Source organism: Danio rerio, chromosome 17, assembly GCF_052040795.2.
Source record: "Danio rerio strain M-AB ecotype USA chromosome 17, GRCz13ab, whole genome shotgun sequence".
NCBI lineage: Eukaryota > Metazoa > Chordata > Actinopteri > Cypriniformes > Danionidae > Danio > Danio rerio.
The window spans coordinates 56045001-56067500 of record NC_141037.1 but is presented as its reverse complement, the minus strand read 5'-3'; the positions used below and the strand labels follow the sequence as shown (position 1 = coordinate 56067500).

At 40.2% G+C, this 22500-nt stretch overlaps 1 protein-coding gene across 4 annotated transcripts in view; it reads right to left on the bottom strand.

Annotated features, from left to right (window-relative positions):
• Nucleotides 1-22500, bottom strand: part of galnt16 (UDP-N-acetyl-alpha-D-galactosamine:polypeptide N-acetylgalactosaminyltransferase 16) — a 375091-nt gene that overhangs the window by 346661 nt on the left and 5930 nt on the right. For all 4 annotated transcript variants that reach the window (XR_015513887.1, XR_015513885.1, XR_015513886.1 and 1 more), the window contains exons 2-4: nt 14881-15062; nt 13112-13210; nt 11344-11411 (exon numbers count right to left, since the gene is read on the bottom strand). Coding sequence is in view for 1 of the 4 variants with exons in the window: in XM_087291149.1 (XP_087147275.1) it covers nt 11344-11411; nt 13112-13210; nt 14881-15062 (349 nt within the window). In the remaining 3 variants the exon portion in view is untranslated. The remainder of the gene's footprint in view (nt 1-11343; nt 11412-13111; nt 13211-14880; nt 15063-22500) is intronic.

Below are 22500 nucleotides of genomic sequence, written 5' to 3'. Positions count from 1 at the left end.
CAGTGTGGATGAGGGAAAACGGAGACATCTGAAAACGGAGGCGGGGCTGCTGAGATTCGCTGCCTGATTGGGGCTTTTGTGTCATTGCGTATCCTTCCCTTATTCGTCATGCCCCTATCACATGGTTATAACACATGGCTTTAACGCTACTGGAAGACAGTACTGTAAACAACAACATGGGCACAGAAATGTGAGCGTTGCTTGCACTATTGTCTGTTTTAGGTGCCATTGTGCGGTTATTCATTTGTTATGTTTAGTAACAACTCGACCTCGTCGTCTGTCCACAAAAATACCTCTCTTGCTTTCTTTGCCATCGCGTTTAATGTTCAACCGGCGTTTGTTGACTAACAATAACCAAATGCCGAGCGAGACGCATGCTTTCTGTATATACTAGAACGCGCATGCCCAGAGTGCGCCAATGGTCACATGATATACGTTTTTGGTGGCGTAGTGTGGATGGAGATATGTTCAGAGACGCTAGGTGAAACGCTAGTGTGGACGCGGATCGTTATTGATCTAAAACGGCGTTTTAAAACTAAAACGCACTTGTCTTAGGGTGTGTTTTAGCTGACAAAAGTGAAGTGCGTGGGTGGGGGTGGTGTGTGTTTGTGTGGGGGGGGGGTTTACCCCTTAAATGGCACCCCAGTCCATAGTAAACAAATCCTATGGAAGTCAATGATTACAGGTTTCCAGCTTGCTTCAAAAATATTACGTTTAACAGGAGAAAGAAACTCAAACAAGTGAAGGGTGAGTGAATGATGACAGAATGTTTCATTTTAGGTGAACTATACTTATAATATAAAGCATTAGCAGGTAAGGATGTAACAAAAAAGAGCCACATAAACACTCCATGAAAGAAACACACACACACACACACACACACACACACACACACACTGACTTGCGCGCGAGTGACCTTTGAGGAGGAAGGATTAATTACAGCTGGATCACAACACACAAATCAGGTAAATCTAGCCCTCTAGAGGAACCGCAGAGAAAATGAAAACCCCTGACAGGCCAGACACCAGTAGCAGAGCTGCTTCAGCTCTTTAATTAAATGATATTCATTCACTTTCCTTGCACTAATGCTTATTAGAGATCTGCTTTCTCCTGCTGATGCGGATCAGTAGAAACACACCGAAGCAGAGTGAAAGAAAGCTGTTTTCAACACGAGCTGAATGTGTTGACTGACGATACTTTAATAAGAATACAGTAAGATTGAACATACAGTCAAAAACAGCAATACTGTGAAATATTATTATAGTTCATAATACATTCATGTTGTTGAGACTATAACTTCAGTATGAAGACTGAATCTGAATACTGAGTAGGGGCCGTGGCTTTCATTTTGTGCATCATTGCCTTGAAGCAAGCAAGAGGGGCGTGGCTAAGAATATTGTGTCTGAAACATCAAACTGACATCATCAGAGAAGGAGCGCGTCTAAACACAGACGCTAACACACACCCGGCGCAGTGTGGCGCAAGGCGCGGCGCAGTAGTCTTTTGGTAGTTTCAGCTTGGCGCAAGAGTTGTTTTGAGGCGTTGCGCTACGCTGTTTAAATAGCAAATGCATTAGCGCTCATTTGTGCGCCCATAGGCGTTCTGCTCTAAAAAGAAAGGCGTTCTGAGGCGGACCGCTGGTGCGTCGCTATTTTGAGAAACTATAATAGATTTTTCATTAGACCAAAACAAACCCGGTCTAAACTCCAGCGCAGAGTTGCGCCTCGTTACGCACAGCTTAATACGCACAAGAGAGCAATAGGCAAATATCTTTACATATGAAAAAATGTAAATATTAAGGATATATATAGAATATAATAAGAATAGATATAGGATATAAATATAAAGGATTAAAATATTACAAAACATATTATTTTCTAGCCTACATAAATATGAAAAATCACTGCTTTTATGTCTTCTTCATCTCGGGAGGCTTTTTCAGTTCATTCATAACAATTTGCTTTTGTATAATGTTATTATTATTAGCAGTATTATTTATTATATCCATATTTATATTTGTTTATTAAAAACAAGCTTAGATTTGCCAACCTGCAGGTTTTAGATCATATGGGGCACAGCATGTGTTTTAGGATATAACTCAGGTTTTTGAGCACATTTTGTTATTATTATTCATTTATTAGTTTGCTGGAAATTAGAACTGAATTTAGAAATAGTTTTGAAATGAATCTTTGCGCTTAACAAACGCAATCATTTATTTATAGGCTAATTGATGTCTGTGCGTAAAGGTTTCCCTATCCAAGAGCGAATGTGAAAGTAGATCCATTATCTCTCATTGTCACGCAGTAGATGCTCTGTTTAACTGTTTTCTGTTAAAAAACTGTTAACTGTTTGCTTGTGAAATGCTCATTTTTTCCACTTAGACGTACTTTGTGTCCTGTAAATAGTGAATTCGCACTTGGCACGACGCAGCTGACTCTTAAAGGGAATGGGAGATGAGACTCTAATTGGTTTATTCTCAAAACACACCTATAACTCATTAAGAAAATAAACTCAACCCTTTTAGACCATGCGCCACAGCGCAAAGCAGATTTTCCTGTCCTTAAATTAGCAAAAATGCGTTCTGACACGCCCTGAAAGCGTTTGCGCCCTGCGTTTTGCGTTCTGCGCGTGGACCATCAAAATAGAGCCCTCAGACTTTAGCCAAGTCCCAAATCGCATACTCATGCACTATTCTACGTCATTTTGTAGCATAAATAGTGTAAATAGTGTGTTCACACTGAAAAGTCACAAAAATAATAAGAGCACTTTAATTACCGTATGATGCACTCATTCAGCTGGTAAATTGAAGTGTGTTATGATGGACACTTCACGCACTCAAAGATTGCAGTTTTGCTCACGAAGCCGAAGGGGTGGAGCTATCAGGCGCACATGTTGAATAAATTAATTTAATTTGGATTGTGAAAGCAAAATTCTTTTACAAGAGTGATTATAGCGCCTCCTGATGGTGAATGCGGTTATACTCATGGCAGGTATTATTAAATAGTTTGGTAATTTATTTCACTGATTTATTTATTATTACATTATTTATTTCACTGGCAACCGTCAGACATCATCAGGGAAATGGTTTGAATTTCCGCTTAGTAAAAAAACATTAGTGCTCCATTTGGGACAACACTACATACATATACTATGCTGTTGAGTGTGTAAGTGCATAAGTATATAGTGCATGAGTGCATAGTGTATAGTGTGCCATTTGAGACGCAGCTTTTGATTGAAGAGTACTCAAGTGTTTTTTTTTTTTAGTGGAGTAACAACTATGTGCGCTGGTAAAATAAACATTGTAGGTTTTGATTTCAGGCAGACTTTAAAACAGTATATTTTTATTTATTGCTGTAATGTAAATCGGTAATATATTACAGTTTTAGTTATAAATCTCCCAAAATAATTCAGCATAAATCCGCAGATTTTTTATAAACTTCTCCGCAGATATGGCAAAATATCTGAGTTTGAAAATATAGAGGTCTTTGTATATTTAAGGTTCAGTTTCCTGAATCTATTTTCTTCTGCTCACCTAGGGTGTATTTATTCGATCAGAATTGTGACAACATTACTTTACCAACTGTACTGAAAATAAATCAATTAAACACTTTCATATTAGTCAATATTATTACTGAAATTATTTAATTGATTAATTAATAAACATACATTTACACAAGTAAATAAATAGACTCAATAACGGGCTAAAAATCTGTGGAAATCCATGGAGCACGCAGATTCCGTGTGGGCCTACTCATGACTTAAAGGTTAATGTAAAACAAAACTACTTAATCAACCAATAGCGATCTAGAATTATTCATCACAATCAAATATAGAATTCCATTCGTTCAGTGTGTCCAGAAAATACGCCTTTATTGCACACACCCTTGTATATACATGGTTTGAACCCTTTCATCTGTCCCGGGAGGGAGTTTTAAAAATGCTGCTTCTGAGTAACGGTTTGGTTTCATTCATTCATTCATTCATTTTCTTGTCGGCTTAGTCCCTTTATTAATCCGGGGTCGCCACCGCGGAATGAACCGCCAACTTACCCAGCAAGTTTTTACGCAGCGGATGCCCTTCCAGCCGAAACCCATCTCTGGGAAAGGTTTGGTTTCGGAATTAGTAAATTAATGATGCAATACAAGTGAGCGCCATTTGATGGCAGTATTGCACGCGGTACAGTTAGTGCAGCCAGAATTAGAACACACTCTCGGATATTAAATTGCACTCGAATGTTCATGACTGAAAATGAGTCAGGCAAAACAAAATTGACTCTGAATGTCGTTTGTGTAAGGAAGAATGGACAACAAAATACTTCTTCACCAATATAGGACAGAAAGCGGTATGTCTAATATGCCAAGGAAGTATTGCTGTTTTTAAAGACTACAACCTAAGGGGCCGATAACACTGAACGCGCATTTACATTCCAAACACGCGAGGTGCACCGCACTGCCTTTTTGTTGACTAGAAAAAAAGGAGCGTGGTGCAGCCTTTTTTAATCAGCTAGGTATTTAGCGAGAGTGTTGCTGTGGATATTAATATAACTTTATTTTCAGGCTCATTGTTCACATTAACACACTCATAATAACATGACTTTGAATAACAAAGACTAAGATTCTTCTTCCGTTTTATCTATTTTATAATGACAAATATGAGCATATTAATACAAGCTCAAATGAGATTGTTGTACATTTGACTCAAATTATATAATAATTGATGGTTAAATGTGTTAATTTTTGTCAAAGAATATATTTTCCATGCATGCATCCACTTTAAAAAGTTATTTTATTAAAGATTTGTGATTTCATCAAGTTTTAGGATGATTGATCTGCATATTCTAAAAGCAGAGCACATTAGATTATTGTAAATTGAAGAGTAAACTTTAAGAACACACATATGTGTTAATATTTTTTTTTCTATCAGACAATATCTTTTCTATTCTTCACTGTAAAAATTATTACATTATTATTATTATTATTATTTTATGATGACTGATAAGTGATGATAAATATAAATAGCAGTGCAATAAAATATAAATAGCAGCAATAATGTGACATGTTTCTGTCCGATATTACATGTTCCATGCATCCTGCCACTGTAATTAAAGTTATTTTTTGAAAGATTTGACATGTTGCCCTTCCCTAAGAGTATTTTCAGCCTGATTTCAAAAGGAAATGTAAGTATTTTACGTTTTGTCTGTTTAGTGGCTAATTCGTACGAATTCGTATAAGTTAAGTTGTACGAAAATGTACAATTTTAAAAAGGAGGCGTGGCACCTAACCCCACCCCTAACCCCAACCGTCATTGGAGGATGAGCAAATCGTACTAAATTGTACGAATTAGATCGTACGAATTCAAATTAGAATTAGACACTAAATTAAAACGTTACGAATTGCCGTGAGATTGCGTTGGTATTTTATATGGTAAAAAATGCTAATTAAATGACCCTACCCCTAAACCCATTCTTCACAAGGAATCTGAGGCGAATTTTACAATTTAAAAGACCCGCGTTAAGTATGATTTTTAAGCGTTTACCGGGACACGAGGTATGACCCTGTAAACAAGCTTAATACAGTACAACAATTTCAAACCCATGTCAATATACATCTTGGTGTCCCTGTAAAACACAGTAACCCACACACACATACACTTGGCCCTACATACCGGTAGCGATTCTCATAGACGTAATGATGGTTCTACTATACAAAACCGTATATATATATATATATATATATATATATATATATATATATATATATATATATATATAACCCCACCAGTCCTACAACACCCAACCTGCTCTGAGCTGGGATCGAACTGGCATCTTTACGCATGGGAGTTGATTGCTCGAACAAGAAGGCTAAAGACAATGGCCTCTAGTGTCTGTCGCTAGAGCACCTTTAGAGGTCAGAGGAGTGAGGTTTACCTGCAAAGCACTTCGCTAGCTGGCCTCCGCTACATATACTCTCCAACCCCTAAAGCCAACCCTCACAGGAAACATGTTTACATTTTCAAAACACTTCCTTCTGTCTGATTTATGAGCATGTTTGCCCTCAATTTGAAGTCCCCATGAGTCTGTGTACATTTAGGTTTAAGTCCCAACCGGGACATAAAAACAAGTACATATTGTCTATGGTGGTGGTGGTGGGTGTGTGTTGCATATGTTGGAGAAAGAAGACCGGAAGAGTGGCAGATGGTGTCGGGGAGGATAAACCACAGATTACTGTCAGGACAAAAGTCAAGTCACACTCACTGTAATGCCAGATGTCCTGCTGATCTGACACACACATTCACACTGAGCCTTTCAACTAGCGTGTGGCTCACAAACGTGTGTGTGTGTGTGGACTGATGCTGCGACGCGTATCAAAGGAGGAAATTGGACGTGAGGAATTTAGATTCAGCCTTAATTATGAAGGAATGTTCTGCATAACAAATGATCTTCTGCTCATCCAACACAATCTCACGGCAATTCGTAACTTTTTCATTTAGTGGCTAATTCGTATGAAATCGTACGATCTAATTCGTACAATTTAGTAAGATTTGCTCATCCCCCAATGACGGTTGGGGTAAGGGGTGGGGTCAGGTGCCACGCCTCCTTTTTAAAATCGTGCCATTTCGTACGACTGAACTCGTACGAATTCGTACGAATTAGCCACTAAACTAGCAAAACGTAAAATGCTTACGTTTTCTCGTGAGATCAGGCTGGCTCATCACAATGCTAGGCTGCTCTGGGGTTGCTAGTGTGTGTTCGAGTGTGACCCCTGGGGTGCTGCTAAGTAATTTAATAAACTCTTTGTCAGCTGTAATGCTGAGTTGTCTTTTTTAGCTTTTTAATGGATTACACATTTTGTCTCTTATACCAAAAAAATAACAACAAGCAAGCCAATCAATTCGTTATGCTCGCTTGAGAAAGCCAACATACTGTTATACTACTCAGTCCTCGAAAACAAACGCATCTCTTCCTAGGCGGTTCATGCTACAAGGCCCAAATTTGGTCAAAATGTTCCTTTTGCATTCAAGATTTATGCTATATCTCCTCATGCCAATCAGACTTATCGTTTTTGAAATAAATAAATGTTAAATATTACATTTATAATAATCCGGGCATATAAAAAACTCACAAATTTGCCCAAAAGCTGTGTTCTGCAGTAGTTTCTGTTGCTTTTTCTGAAATCTTTTCAGGTTTTTCCAATAAATAATTTTTAAGCATTATTTTTCTCAAAATATGGCAAGAGGGCGTGTCTGAAGTTGAGGCTGGCGCGATTGTCATAGCAGCGTAAGCCAATGAAATTAGTCAGCAATAGGCTACTCTCTGAGCTGGTGTATTTGCATACAGCGATCTGATTGGCTGACGCTTCCGTCAGCGCTTGATAAATTGAGCAAGTCCCAACTTCTCGTCCCCTTTCTAGATTTCTGATCAATTTATGTCATATTTATGAATGTAGTGAATCATCTGATTTTCATTGAGCAGGTGTAATATTTATTCATTTTAATTATTCGAATTCTTATATTCACTAAGGTGCCGCTGTTTGGGGTAGAATAATTGTTATGTCATCATTAACCTGCAGGCTGCATTTTGCTCCTGGGACTGCGAGAAAATAAATACAAATCGAGGAGCTGCGGCAAAATAATGAATAAAAAGAGTGAGACTACGGTCAAATAAATAAAAAAATTTTTTAAAAGTGCGACTGCTGAAAGTGCAAGCAGCTAGAGACACCGGCCCTCACGGCCAAAAAACGGACTGGCCCACCGGAAATTCTCCCGGTCCTCCCGATTAGCCAATCCGGGCCTGCGTGGACGCATAGCCCTCACTGTGGCTGTCGGCGTCGCTGATGCGCACTACTCCAAAAATTTAACTACATGTCGCAACGACGCGTAGTGCAAGCTCTGTGATTGGTCGGTTTGGTAGCGCTGACGAGTGTGGGTGGAGTCGAGAGCAACGCAAGCCCGATGGAGCCGTTGTATACAAGTGTGAAGTCCTGTGAAGGAGCTCGGGATTGAAACTGTTGTTTTGTGTTTACCTCATGGTTAAAGTTGTTGCACGTCCGCAAGTTTGAACTACTTGTACATTAAGGAAGCGTTCACAAAAAAAAAAAAAACACCAGCGAAGAAACTCGACACAGTGAAACATAAACACCTCACTGACAACTAGAGTTTCGGAAGTGTATTGCAGAGCAACAGAAACAGCGCGCAGAAGCATGAGTGCACAGCTACACGCGTTGCATGCACCGTGGGACAAACTGATCCCTTGACGCAAAAGTATAAACCAGACTTAAGTAGTAACTCGTAACAGCAGCAGCTCCTGACCAGCAAAAAGCACTAAAAGGTGATAAAGTGCAGAAATCTGCCAAGTGCTTGCGATTATCTGCATGTGTCCAAACACTGAGATGTGAAGATCCGCCGGTCACATGCTTCTGCTGATGAAATCGGAGATCAGGCATGTTAATTAACACTGGCAGTAACAGGATTTAAAGTGCCCTTCAGAAAACTAAAGCTCATTCTCAGGTTTGCTTGGGTGACTGAGAGTGTGTTTCTCCAGAATGGAGGCAGTCAGGAAACTCTGCAATCTGGCAGCCTTTAGGTTGTTGCCCTGAACCCTGGCAGAACATCTGCGAGCTGCCATCACCGATGCTAATTTGTAAGCAGTAATTATTGAGAATAAACATAGTAACTTCTAAATACACTCTAGAAATGCACTACCATCAACACACCTCCCATTGCATGACTCTGTTATTAGCAGGGCGCCGCAGTTTGGCCTGTTAGCTTTAGCTAATGTGAGCCCTTTTTCTATTAATGTTCCTTCAGCTTAATCCTTTATTTATCAGGGGTTACCACAGTGGAATGAACCACCAACTTATCCAGCATACGTTTAACGCAGCGGATGCCTTTCCAGCTGCAACCCACCACTGGGAATCATCCATACACACTCATAAACTACCCCCTATTCACCTGTACCGCATGTCTTTGGACTGTGGGGGAAACCGGAGCACCCGGAGGAAACCCATGCCAACACGGGGAGAACATGCAAACTCCACACAGAAATGCCAACTGACTGTTTTTTTTATTTTTGATTGATTGATTGTTAGTTTTTATAAACAATATTTTGAAAAAAATAATGAAAGTTTGATAATTTTTTTAAAAACAAAACCATTTTGTTTCCTAAAGTAAACGTACAGTTTACTGATTTAAGAATGATTCAATATTTGTATTGAAAGACAACATAAATCTGACAGAACATTGTTTTTACAGTGTATTCAGTGTATATTATTATTGTTATGAAATCATAAATGCACAGGCATATTTTCACAGAACTGAACTGGCTCATGATCATAACCCTGAGGAGACCTCCAGTATATTAGCTCAGAAACCTGAAACGGTCGCTGTCATGAATCAGACCTTCAGCAGAGCAGTCTTATCTCCACTCTGACTGAGATCCGCATGTGTTTTGAGGCTCGTGTGGTCTTCATGCCAAAGAAAAGCCTGAGCTCAACATGTTCTCTGCAAAGGGAAAAAGCTCATTTGCCAAACGCACGTCTCTCTCTCTAACACTGCGCAACATTAATCACAGGAGAGCTCAGTTCTGATGGTGCCGTTTGTTTCCACTCCATGACAACAGAACAGGCGGATTCAGACTCAGTGTTCATACAGTGAGCAACATTCACTAAGAGATCCTCATAGCGCATGTCAACACATGCAAAGGCAGAATACACTACATTTGTGTGTGTGTGTGTATACAATGTACTCATGACATTACGAGGACCAAATGTCCCCACAAGTATAGCATTACAAGTCATTCTTTTAACCTTGTGGGAACTGTTTTTTTTGGCTCACAAAAAGAAAACCACATAAATCACACATCATGAAAGAGTAAAAGTGGACTTGCTCAACTGTTCAAGCGTCAGCTAATCAGAGTGTTGTATGCAGATGCACCAGCTCAGACAGTGGCCTATTGCTGACTTATTTCCAACCCAGTCTCATTCTGAAACCGTAGTCCCGCAGACGTTTCTGGAGACCGCGAAATACGTCCCAGGAGTTTTTTTTGCAGTTTTTTTTTTGTGCACTTTTTCGCGTCTCGAACGTCTCTCGCAAGCGTCATTTGCACCCACGCCATTCTCGCGTAAACCGCCAGAGACCGCTGTCGGAACGACCTTCCGCCTGAATGACAGAATGATTGACCGTGTGACCGGCCAATCGGCTGGCCCACCCTCCTCCTTCCCTAAACTCAACCAACGACGATTAACAAAAGCCGTCCTGAAAAAGAAAATCCTTTGTCTGATTTTTACCATGTTTTCAAATTTTGACCGCATTCTCACCCCGTGATGAACTCATTCACTTTATTTTTTGGATTTTGTTTTTGTTTTCTTGCGCCACTCTTCCCCGGACTCGAACCCGGTCGTCGTCGTGGTCCGCCCCTCTCGGCGCCTTCAGTCCGCCAACACACATGACGTGCTAACTGGACAAACTGGTTACGGTGGGAAAGCCCTCCACACGGAGGCGAGCGGCTGGCTAGCAAGCGCCGAAAGGAACGGCGTCACACCGCAGAGTTCGTTTGAAAAAAATGAAACGCAGCCATACGTACCTCCGGCCACGTATTTCGCAGTCTCCAGAAACCACCGCGGGACTACGTTTTCAGAATGAGCCTGGGTTGGTTATTTCATTGGCTGACGCTGCTATGACAATCGCGTCAGCCTCAACTTCAGACACGCCCTCTGTCAAGCGTTGACGCTGAAGCCCCTTGTGAATGGGGTGTAAAGCCTGGTTTATACTTCTGTGTCAAGTGACCGGCGTAACTCACGGCGCAGGCAACGCGCGCAGCTGTGCATTTATACTTCTCTGTTGGTCTGCATTAACACTTCCGAAACACTAGTTGGCAGTGAGGTGTAAATGTTCCTCTGTGTCGAGTTTCTTCGCTTCTGTTTAGCTTTTCCTGAACACTTCCTGGTTGTACAAGTGACTCAGACTCGCTTATTTTGAGGCAGGAACTGGCGGACGTGCAACAACAACAAAACAAAACTTTCCATCTGGAGCTCCTTCACAGGACTCCACACATGTAAACAATTGCTCGCGCCATTCGCGCGGCTCTCGGTCCCGCCCAGATTCGTCAGTGCTACCAAGCCGACCAATCACAGAGCTTGCGCTACGCGTCATTGCGACGTGTAGTTACATTTTTTGAGAGGTGCACATCAGCGATGCCGACGGCCACGGTGAAGGGCTATGCGTCAGCGCCGTAGCATACGCCGGCGTTTGATGCAGAAGTATAAATCAGCCTTAAGTCAGTGAGTACAAGTGTGTCTATATGTGTGTAAACACATTTGCACTGCAGTCAAATTAAGCCGTACTTACGATCAGAGCTAAAGTCGTCCACAAGAATAATCTCCAGTATCAGATGAGGTGGGCTTCTCATTAGTACACTGAAAAAAAAGAGGATAAAAAGAGATGAATGCTTTCCTATGGCGTCCAAACTGATCCTCACAGTACTAACAACACCGAGATTATGACTTTAATTTACACAGAAAGCATAAGCTGAAAAAAAAACTGCTAACTACAGCTTTAAGTGTGAACTGAATGTTTAATCATTTAATCACTTTCAAACTGATCAAGCAGCGTTTACTTGCATATAAAACATATATGAGCTTGATTTTGAGGAGGAGTATGAAATATACATAACCCCAAGCCAAATGTAGTGCACAGTTCTTCAAAACACATTAATAGTTTGAAGTGTACATCACAAAATGGACCACTTGTGGAAGCATCAATGGCACAAGGAACAGTTATATTAAAGAGTGTTTAGTTTAAGTGAGGAATAACTTGGAAGAGCCACTGAATTGTTAAAAATACAAATCAATGGTCAATTATTCCTCCCATGCTATGGTTTCTACACCTTAAGACACTGTTGAGATGTTTTATTTCAGACATTTATCCCTCAAAAAAAAAAAAACCTCAAAGCCTTTTGTTGTTTTGGTGTGATTTTTGACTGCTGTAGCTGTGAAATAATTGAAATCATTCAGCGTAGCTAAACTAGAATGCAGTCAAAACCTGCTTGGAACTGGCCACTTTATTAGGTATACACATACTAATACCGGGTTGGACCCCCTTTTGCCTTCAGAACTGCCTTAATCAAAGTGTGCCAAGAAAATATCCCCCAAACCGTTACATCACCACCACCAGTCTGATCTGTTGATACAAGGTAGGATAGATCCATGCTTTCAAGTTTTTGGCGCCACATTCTGACCCGACCATCCGAATGTCGCAGCAGAAATCGATATTCATCAGACCAGGTAATGGCGAATTGTAGCCTCAGTTTCCTGTTCTTAGCTGACCGGATTGGCAGACGGTGTGGTCTTCTGCTGCTGTAGACTATCTGCCTCAAGGTTGGACGCGTTGTGTGTTCAAAGATGCTCTTCTGCAGACCTCGGTTGTAGCGAGTGCTTATTTGATTTGCTGTTGCCTTTCTATCAGCTGGAACCAGTCTGGCCATTCTCCTCCGACCTCAGGCATCAACAAGGCATTTGCACACACAGAGCTGCCACTCACTGGATATTTTCTCTTTTTCGGACCATTCTCTGTAAACCCTAGAGATGGTTGTGTGTGAAAATCCAAGTAGATCAGCAGTTTCTGAAATATTCAGAGCAGCCCGTCTGGCACCAACAACCATGCCACGTTCAAAGTCTCTTAAATCACCTTTCTTCTCCATTCTGATGGTTAGTTTGAACTGCAGCAGATCTTCTTGACCATGTCTACATGCCTGAATGCATTGAGTTGCTGCCATGTGATTGGCTGATTAGAAATTTGCCTTAACAAGCAGTTGGACGGGTGTACCTAATAAAGTGGCCGGTGAGTGTATAAATGCATCTACTGTAGCATGACATGCATCGGTGCTGATTTGACCTAATTAAGTAGGGTTGTAGTACAACTTTATATGTATATTTAACCTTACTGAACCGCTAATTTCTCATTAACCGCTAATAAGGTTTGTTCATCATACATTTGAATATGTTTGCAGTAAATGGTGCAGCAGTGTATTTAAAACACTGACTTTTAATACAATCTAGAATAACACACCACAGCTAAAATGATAATCAGTTACTTTACGTTGAATACGTGTTTTCACCTCTTGATAGTGCGCAGCAGGGTGGAGCGAGCCTCATTGTGGAACGTGATGATGATGCTGGTGGGCGGCAGGTCAGGGTCAAAGGTCATGGAGGCACATCTGTGAACGCAGACACACAGACAGGAGTGTCAGGACTTTCACTGTCCACAGCAGGACATCATTAAACACACTGAAGAGCAGCACGCAGACAATTCCACTAAGGAATGCATTTAAACCAACCTTGTAAAATGTGTTAAAGGGACAGACAGTTCATCCAAAAATGAAAATTCTGTCAAGGGCGAGTACGACTTCTTCCAAACCATTCATTCATTTTTCTTTGGCTTAGTCTCAAAAAACCTTAGTGAAGCTTGCCAAAGACTAAAACATGACATATTCAAAACTGACTCCAATTTTGAAGGCTGAAAATCACATGTACATCAGTATTTACAGCCTTTGCCATGAATCTCTACATTGAGCTCAGGTATATTCTGTTTCCACTGAACATTCTTAAGATGTTTCAGCAGCTTCATTGAGTTCACCTGTGGTCAATTCAGTTGATTGGACATGATTTGAAAAGGCAAACACCTGTCTATATAAGAACCCAGGGTTGACAGTGCATGTCAAAGCACAAACCAAGCATGAAGACAAAGGAATTGTCTGTAGACTCGAGGCACAAGGCTGGGGAAGGTTACAGAAAAATTTCTGCTGTTCTGAAAGTTCCAATGAGCACAGCGGCCTCCATCGTCCATAAGTGGAAAATGTTTGGAACCACCAGGAGTCTTCCTAGAGCTGGCCGGCCATCTAAGCTGAGTGATCGGGGGAGACGGGCCTTAGTCAGGGAGGTGATCAATAACCCGATGGTCACTCTGTCTGAGCTCCAGCGTTCATCTGTGGAAAGAGGAGAAACTTACAGAAGGACAACCATCTGTGCAGCAATCCACCAATCAGGCCTGTATGGTAGAGTGGCCAGATGGAAGCTGCTCCCCGCCTAGAATTTGCCAAAAGGCATCTGAAGGACTCTCAGACCATCAGAAACTAAACTCTGATGAGACTAAAATTGAACTCTTTGGAGTGAACGCCAGGCATTATGTTTGGAGAAAACCAGGCAGCGCTCATCACCAGGCTAATAGCTTCACTACAGTGAAGCATGGTGGTGGCAGCATCATGCTGCGGGAATGTTTTTCAGCAGCAGGAACTGAAAGACTAGTCAGGATAGAGGGAAAGATGAATGCAGCAATGTACAGAGACATCCTGAATGAAAACCTGCTTCAGATTGCTCTTGACCTCAGACTGGGGCGACGGTTCATCTTCCAGCACGACAATGACCCAAAGCACACTACCAAAATATCAATGGAGTGGCTTCACAACAACTCGGTGAATGCCCTTGAGTGGCCCAGCCAGAGCCCAGACCTAAATCCTATTGAACAGCTACAGGTGTGTATATATATATATATATATATATATATATATATATATATATATATATATATATATATATATATATATATATATATAAAACATGTTATCCATGTTAAAGGGACAGTTCACCCAAAAATAAACATTCACTCATTATTTACTCTCTCTCTCAAGTGGTTCCAAACCTTCATAAGCTATTTAACTTCTCTTAAATTTCCCTTTAAATACCATTTATACTCATAGTTATATGCGCATCAGTGTACAATTGCTCACTACAACTCTATTTATTTTCATAACTTTTGTTGTTTGAGCAACTTTTTTCATTTTTAAAAAATGAAGAAATAAAAAAAAAAATGAAGAAATGGCCGTCTTACCGATAGTGGCGTGTGTCTCTAATGGCGCGCTCGCTGCCTAACCGGTCGCTCTCCTGCAGGTTGAAGGCATGCTCCCTATAGGGATCTTCACCTGGCCTGAGCTGCTTACCGGACAGAAACGCCTTTTCATCGAACAAGCCCAAGAGCTGACCCTGCAGCTCCAGCTGCGGCGCACGAGTTACCTGTAACACACACACACACACACACAGTGCATTAGAGCAGAGGTTCTCAAAGTGGGGGTCGGGACCCCCCGAGGGGTCGCGGGACAATGAAGGGGGGTCGCCTTGGGATTTTCAAAAATCAATTAATTTTTATTAAACCTTAAGACTTACTGTATTTTATCAATCACCTACTAAAGAGGAAAAAATAGTCGTTTATATTTACAATAAACTATTAACTATAATAGTATATAGTTAATAGTTCTATTGGATTGCGACTTCTCTAGTAATTACATTATACTAAAGGCACAGCAATACTTTCAGATGCAGCAAATTGATTTTATAACACCAGGTTAAACTTTCTAGCCCATTTACAGCACTGACATACATACAAAAAAAAAACCAAAGAATAGACTTGGGTCTATTGGTGTGTGCGCGTCATCATTGCATACAAGGTTTCTGTATTTATAACCACCACCTCAGAGAAAATTGGGGGTCACGAGTCACTGGCATTGTCATTTTGGGGGTTGCGGGCTGAAAAGTTTGGGAACCCCTGCATTAGAGGTGATGCTGAACAGAGATGATTCACTTGAAGAGGCTCAGCTCTGCTCTCTGAGATTACAGAAAGTACACTGTAACCAATTTGCGAATTATAAGGAGGTTTGGGAGAGGGAACTAATGCTTGATCCCCCCTGAATGCCATCAAAACAACATGAATTAGTGGGTCAGGCCTCTAAATAGTGAGAAATCATTTGCTGTGATCTGTATCTTTAATAATGATATATATAATTACAATTATAGATCATATAAATATACACATGGGCAAGGCAGTGGCGCAGTAGGTAGTGCTGTCGCCTCACAGCAAGAAGGTTGCTGGGTTGCTGGTTCAAATCTCGGCTCAGTTGGCGTTTCTGTGTGGAGTTTGAATGTTCTCCCTGCCTTTGCGTGGGTTTCCTCCGGGTGCTCCGGTTTCCCCCACAGTCCAAAGACATGCGGTACAGGTGAATTGGGTAGGCTAAATTGTCCGTAGTGTATGTGTGTGTGTGAATGTGTGTGTGGATGTTTCCCAGAGATGGGTAGAAGCTGCGTAAAAACTTGCTGGATAAGTTGGCGGTTCATTCCGCTGTGGCGACCCTGGATTAATAAAGGGACTAAGCCGACAAGAAAATGAATAAATATACACCTGACCACCCCTATAACGGTTCATACCATTTTGAATGCATAACCGAGCCAGTCAGTCTTTCATTCATTCATTCATTCATTTTCTTTTTGGCTTAGTCCCTTTATTAATCCGGGGTCGCCACAGCAGAATGAACCGCCAACTTATCCAGCACGTTTTACGTTTTAATTTAATTGCCAAAAAAGTCATGTGAACTTAAGGAGCCCAGTGGCAAGACGGAGAGTTAACAGACCTGTGTAAAAACCTGTGGTGGTTCTTATATTAGCAGTGAATGGTTATCCATCATTTAAAGTGACAGGACTACAATCGGACTACATTAACACATGCGCTGAGAACTATTTGGCAAGGATGTGGATTAAAGCTAATAATGTTGTAAATAGCGTTAAATTTCTTACACAGAGAGATTACTTTGCATCACAAGACCTCAGTGAAGCATCAGAAGCCACAGGTATTGATTTAAACAAAATTTTATGTGTTTACTTTCACCATTCAGTGGTTAGCACGATCACCTTACAGCAAGGTCGCTGGTTCGAATCCCGAATGCCGTTGGCATTTGCGTGTGGAGTTTGCATGTTCTCCTCATGTTTGTGTGGGTTTCCTCCAGGTGCTCCGTCTAAAGACATATAGGTGAATTGGACAAACTAAATTGGCCGTTGTGTATGTGTGTGAATGAGTGTGTGTGGATGTTTCCCAGTACTGGGTTGCAGCTGGAAGGGCATCCGCTGTGTAAAACATATGCTGGATAAGTTGGCGGTTCATTCCGCTTGTGGCAACCTCTGATAAATAAAGGGACCAAGCCGAAGGAAAATAAAATAATTCGTTTTATTTTCATTAAAGATGTTTCTGCAGTTTTAGAATCCTCCACAAGCACATGTCGAACTGGGATTATTTTAGCAAGAACTGTAACACCCCTAGAAGACAAAGTGTCAACGTGTTGATGTGCTGTTGAGGAACTCTCAGCTCAGAGCCACTTCACCTTCACCTTCAGAAAGTGAAAAATCGAGGTGTAAACCCCTCTGTCTGCACTCCATAATCACCTTACAAGAGCAGCAGACGCTTATGGATGCGCATGGCTGTCCACAGACCTGCTTCATCCAGAACTCTATTCATAACCGTGCTGTGCTTTACTGCAGAAGTGTGCTCACTGACACACACACACTGCTCGTGTACAGTGCTTAAATTTTTGGTAGATTTGAAAAATTGTGTGCAGAAAACAGTGTTGGGCAAGCTACTTGACAAATGTAGTGAGCTACGCTATTTGCTACTCTACTTAAAATGTAGCTTTACTACACTAAATGCTACCCCTGGGAAATGTAGCAAGCTAAGCTAAAAGCTACACGGCAAAAGTAGTTTAGCTACATCTAAGCTATTTTTACAATTTTCATTTTTAAATCGAAGCAACTTAAATCCAAGTCAATTATATCTTAGTGATCAATAAAACTGTCAATGAAACATATGAGGCAGAATAGTTCAGTTATTCACTGTAAATAATATGCTGTACTAAACAGAAACACATTATAGTATATAACAGCTAAAACAAAAAATCCAATAAAACCAGGTGTTACAGATTTAAAATACTATAGTCATTTATAGTAAAGAGAAATATTTTTGATCATAAATAAAAAAATAATTATATATATATATATATATATATATATATATATATATATATATATATATATATATATATATATATATATATATATATATATATTCGGGATGTAACGGTATCAGAATTTCACGGTACGGTAATACCTCTGTATGAATGTCATGGTACGGTATTTATTGAATCATTTACAGGAAAAAACAAAACTTATGAAAATACTCCAAAAAAGTGCCAAAAGTGTCAATGACATACAAATTAGCCATCTATCTGTAAGCTTTGAAACAGGAACTTCAATTTTAATAACAAAAAATTATTAAACCATGTAAAAAAATAAAGTTTCAATTTAGTATTGTTGAAAACTCATCACATTCAACATTTAATCACTCACTCACTTAGATAGAGATGGGTTTTAAGGAAAATGATCATATAAATATAATCTGGTAAAAGCTGGTATCTCTGGGTATTTACAATGTCCCCTGCAACAGAAAAAAACCCTCTTATTTGGGACTGAGGTTTCTGGGACAGAGAGATATGACTTGGCCCAGGTTGACAGCAGTGGGTAACGTTGTGCATTGTCTTTCCCCCACTTGAGAGGACAAACCATGAGTGAGATAGAGATCTCATGTCTGTATCAATCTGAACAGTGTGCTGTCACACCCTCCGTCCCGCCCTTCAGTAGGCGCTCGACAACACCGCTCTTGAGTATGTGCGCTCAACCCCCCCTCCCCGCTTAACAGTACGCGCGCGACAACACCGCTGATCAGAACACGCGCAACAACACCGCTATTCAGTACGCGCACGACAACACAGCTGATCAGAACGCGCGCAACAACACAGCTGATCAGAACGCGCGCGACAACACAGCTGATCAGAACGCGCGCGACAACACCGCTATTCAGTACGCGCACGACAACACAGCTGATCAGAACGCGCGCGACAACACAGCTGATCAGAACGCGCGCGACAACACCGCTATTCAGTACGCGCACGACAACACAGCTGATCAGAACGCGCGCGACAACACCGCTATTCAGTACGCGCACGACAACACAGCTGATCAGTACGTGTGCGGTGACAACACCCGCTTCAGGTTCGATCATTTCCAGCTCTTTTTGATGCCCGCTTCTAGCAGCACACTCCATTTCCGCATTACTGTATCTGTAGCGACAGCAGACCGCAAGGGATGATGGCCGAGCCTGGGCTGATGGGAATTGTAGTTTCTGCTACCTCCCATTCACTTAATTCGCCTGAGCAAATTTTCTCAGAAGACCTATAGTTTTACTGAGTCATGCGACTACGGTAATATCGAAAAAAATTAATATTGCGGTATGATGGTATTTACAATACCGTTACATCCCTAATATATATATATATATATATATATATATATATATATATATATATATATATATATATATATATATATATAGTGTAATAAGCATTATATTGTTATATATACTGAAGTATTTTTATTTTTTGAGCACAGCATCAGAAATTAAGTCATTGCATCTTAACATGTACTTCTCGAGCTATGGTCACAAGGAATCCTGCTTCAGAAATAACTCCTCTCCCTCAGTCATCTTTCCATCAAGTAAGTTTCGCCAGAGGTGGCAGTAACGCACCAAAAAGTTTGTTGTCGAACACCGTACAACAGGAAGAAGAAGAAATAATCCTTCTCCCTATCATATGGATTTACTTCCATCGGCTAGGCACCGGCCTCATAGCTTAGTGAATGTTGGTGCGGTCACTTATTGATCCGCGAGCGGCAAATGTAGCTTGTGTGGACGCTACTGCGCTATTTGACTAATAAAATAGCTTCGCTACTGAAAAGCTATTTGATTTAGAAAGTAACGACGCTTCAGCCACGCTACTGAGAAATGTAGATAAGCTAGTACTGACCAACACTGGCAGAAAATAATTCCTCACATTTATTACGTTTATTAATCAGGGGTCGCTACAGAGGAATGAACCGCCAACTTATGAAAGCATGGATCAATCCTGCCTTGTGTCAACAGTTCAGGCTGGTGGTGGTGATGTAATGGTATTTTCTTGGCACACTTTGGGCCTATTAGTACCATTTGAACATCGTGTCAACGGCACAGCCTACCTGAGTATTGTTGCAGACCATGTCCATAACTTTATGACCACACTGTACCCATCTACTGATGGCTACTTCCAGCAAGATAACGCGCCATGTTAGTGTATAAAGCGTGAATCATCTCAGACTGGTTTCCTGAACATGACAATGAGTTCACTGTACTCAAATGGCCTCCACAGTCACCAGATCTCAATCCAGTTAAGCACTTTTGGGATGTGGTGGAACGGGAGATTCGCATCATTTTCAGCCGACAAATCTGCAGCAACTGTGTGATGCTATCATGTCAATATGGAGCAAAATCTCTGAGGAATATTTCCTGTACATTATTGAATCTACGCCATGAAGGATTAAGGCAGTTCCGAGGGCAAAAGGGGGTCCATCGCGGTACAAGTAAGGTGTACCTAATAAAGTGGCCGGTAAGTGTATATACTTTAAAATTAATTTTTGGTCATTACAACCCTTTAAATGATATATTCTAATTTCACAGGATAAATTATGACAACAATACAATTATTGTACAACAAGTAATGTTTTTACAATACTGTGAAGGGTAGATGTGGCGACTATGTTGAGACAACAGATCAGTAGAGTCAGCTTCAGCCCTGATAAGACACATCTGGCCTGTGCTGTGTGTGTCCAAGCTGGTTGGCTGATTACATGCAAACAGAAAGCAGAAAGCAGAACTGCACAAACATCATCAGTTAATGTCCGAGAGTAACATCCAAATGATGATGGGAAAAGTTTGACGAACACAAACACCGCTCGCTCAGACTTTGCATAAATCTTCTGAATCCACAAGCGCAGTTGTTTCTCTTCCTAAACCGCCGAGCACAAGAGAAGTGCTTGAACTGATATTTCTGCGTTTGTTCTCCTCGTAAAAGATTATTAGCGCTGCAAAAAAAGGCCACAGTGAAGGGAGGATCTGCTGTTTGCTCAGGGCGAATAAATCTAAGTGTTGTGCAACAATGCTCCAGAGACGCGGTGCATAAAAAATCAGCTTGAGTTACATTACAGCGATTCATCTCTACGCTCACATGCTGCGCTTCTCTTTGAGCACTTGTAAATGCCCGCCCAGACTGGAAATATATTTTTGTGAAATGTAAAATACGCTGCTCTGGCTACGTTTTGTTGCATGGTTTTACATATTATCAGAAAGCTGGTTAATCTGGACAATTATCATTCATTCATTTTCTTGTCGGCTTAGTCCCTTTATTAATCCGGGGTCACCACAGCGGAATGAACCGCCAACTTAACCAGCAAGTTTTTACGCAGCGGATGCCCTTTCAGCCGCAACCCATCTTTGGGAAATAGTCTGAACAAATACATACAATTTAATTCCCTTTTAATGTATGATTTGAATGTTACTGGGGAATGGGCAAAGGAGATCATACAAATGAATACCGAATAGCCACTAAATCAACAAGTTACGAATTGCTGCGTTGCACATTTCAGTGACAAGTCCACCAGAGGGCGCTGTCATACATTATCAATCATTCATTCATTTTCTTTTCAGCTTAGTCCCTTTGTAATTTGGGGTTGTCACAGCGGATCAAACTGCCAACTTGTCCAGCACGTTTAATGCTGTGTATAAACCAGATGCGGAATGCGCGGATAAATAGCCGCGTGAACATTTGAGTTTACTCGCTTCATTCGCGTGTCAAATTCACTTCAGAACAGACGCAGATTCTGGCTTCTGTCTGCCCCGTGACTCTAGCTTCATAGCTAAAGGGCTAACATGGATTTTATAAAGAAAACAACAGTGTTTACATGCTTTATGAAGGCTGATAAACAGCGTCATCTCAGTGATGATGTAAGTTTGACACTTCAGCCACAACATTCTTAGCCACACCTAGAGTTGGGCAATATTGCACAACACAATTATCACGATATCATGTTTCATATCATTTGCTATTGATATTTATTGACTATTTTTAAAGATTATATTTAGGAATATTAGGATTTTTTTCATTTAACCACTTTATTTTAATTTGCCAAAGGCAAATAGCTTTATTAGTCAAAAACAAAAATGTTTAAACAAAATACCTAACTCGATAAATAAAATAATACAAAGTGTGTCAAATATTGATCAAATATATATATATATATATATATATATATATATATATATATATATATATATATATATATATATATATATATATATATATAGTAAAAAGATGAGGCCCCAGTACTGAACCCTGTGGAACTCCTTTAGTTACATTCAAAGTACTATAAACAAAATCCACTTTTCAATTTAATTATAGTCATTTTAACCGTTTAATAATGAGGCATTGGAATCAGAATGTGAAGATGTGTGTATACTAAACAAATAAATAATAATACATGTTAAAAACAACAGAGCAAAGTAAAAAAGTAACAGAGGTGGTGATATCTGCTACCAGATCTACTTTCATTTGTCAGGCACCCACATGAAAATAAACTATAGTAATTTAATACTAATAAAAGTAATAATAAATAATATTAATAATTTAATATTAATAATTATAATAATAATATAATAAATAATAATAATTATGGTTTTTATTATTATTATTTGGTTCATAATTATTAATAATTA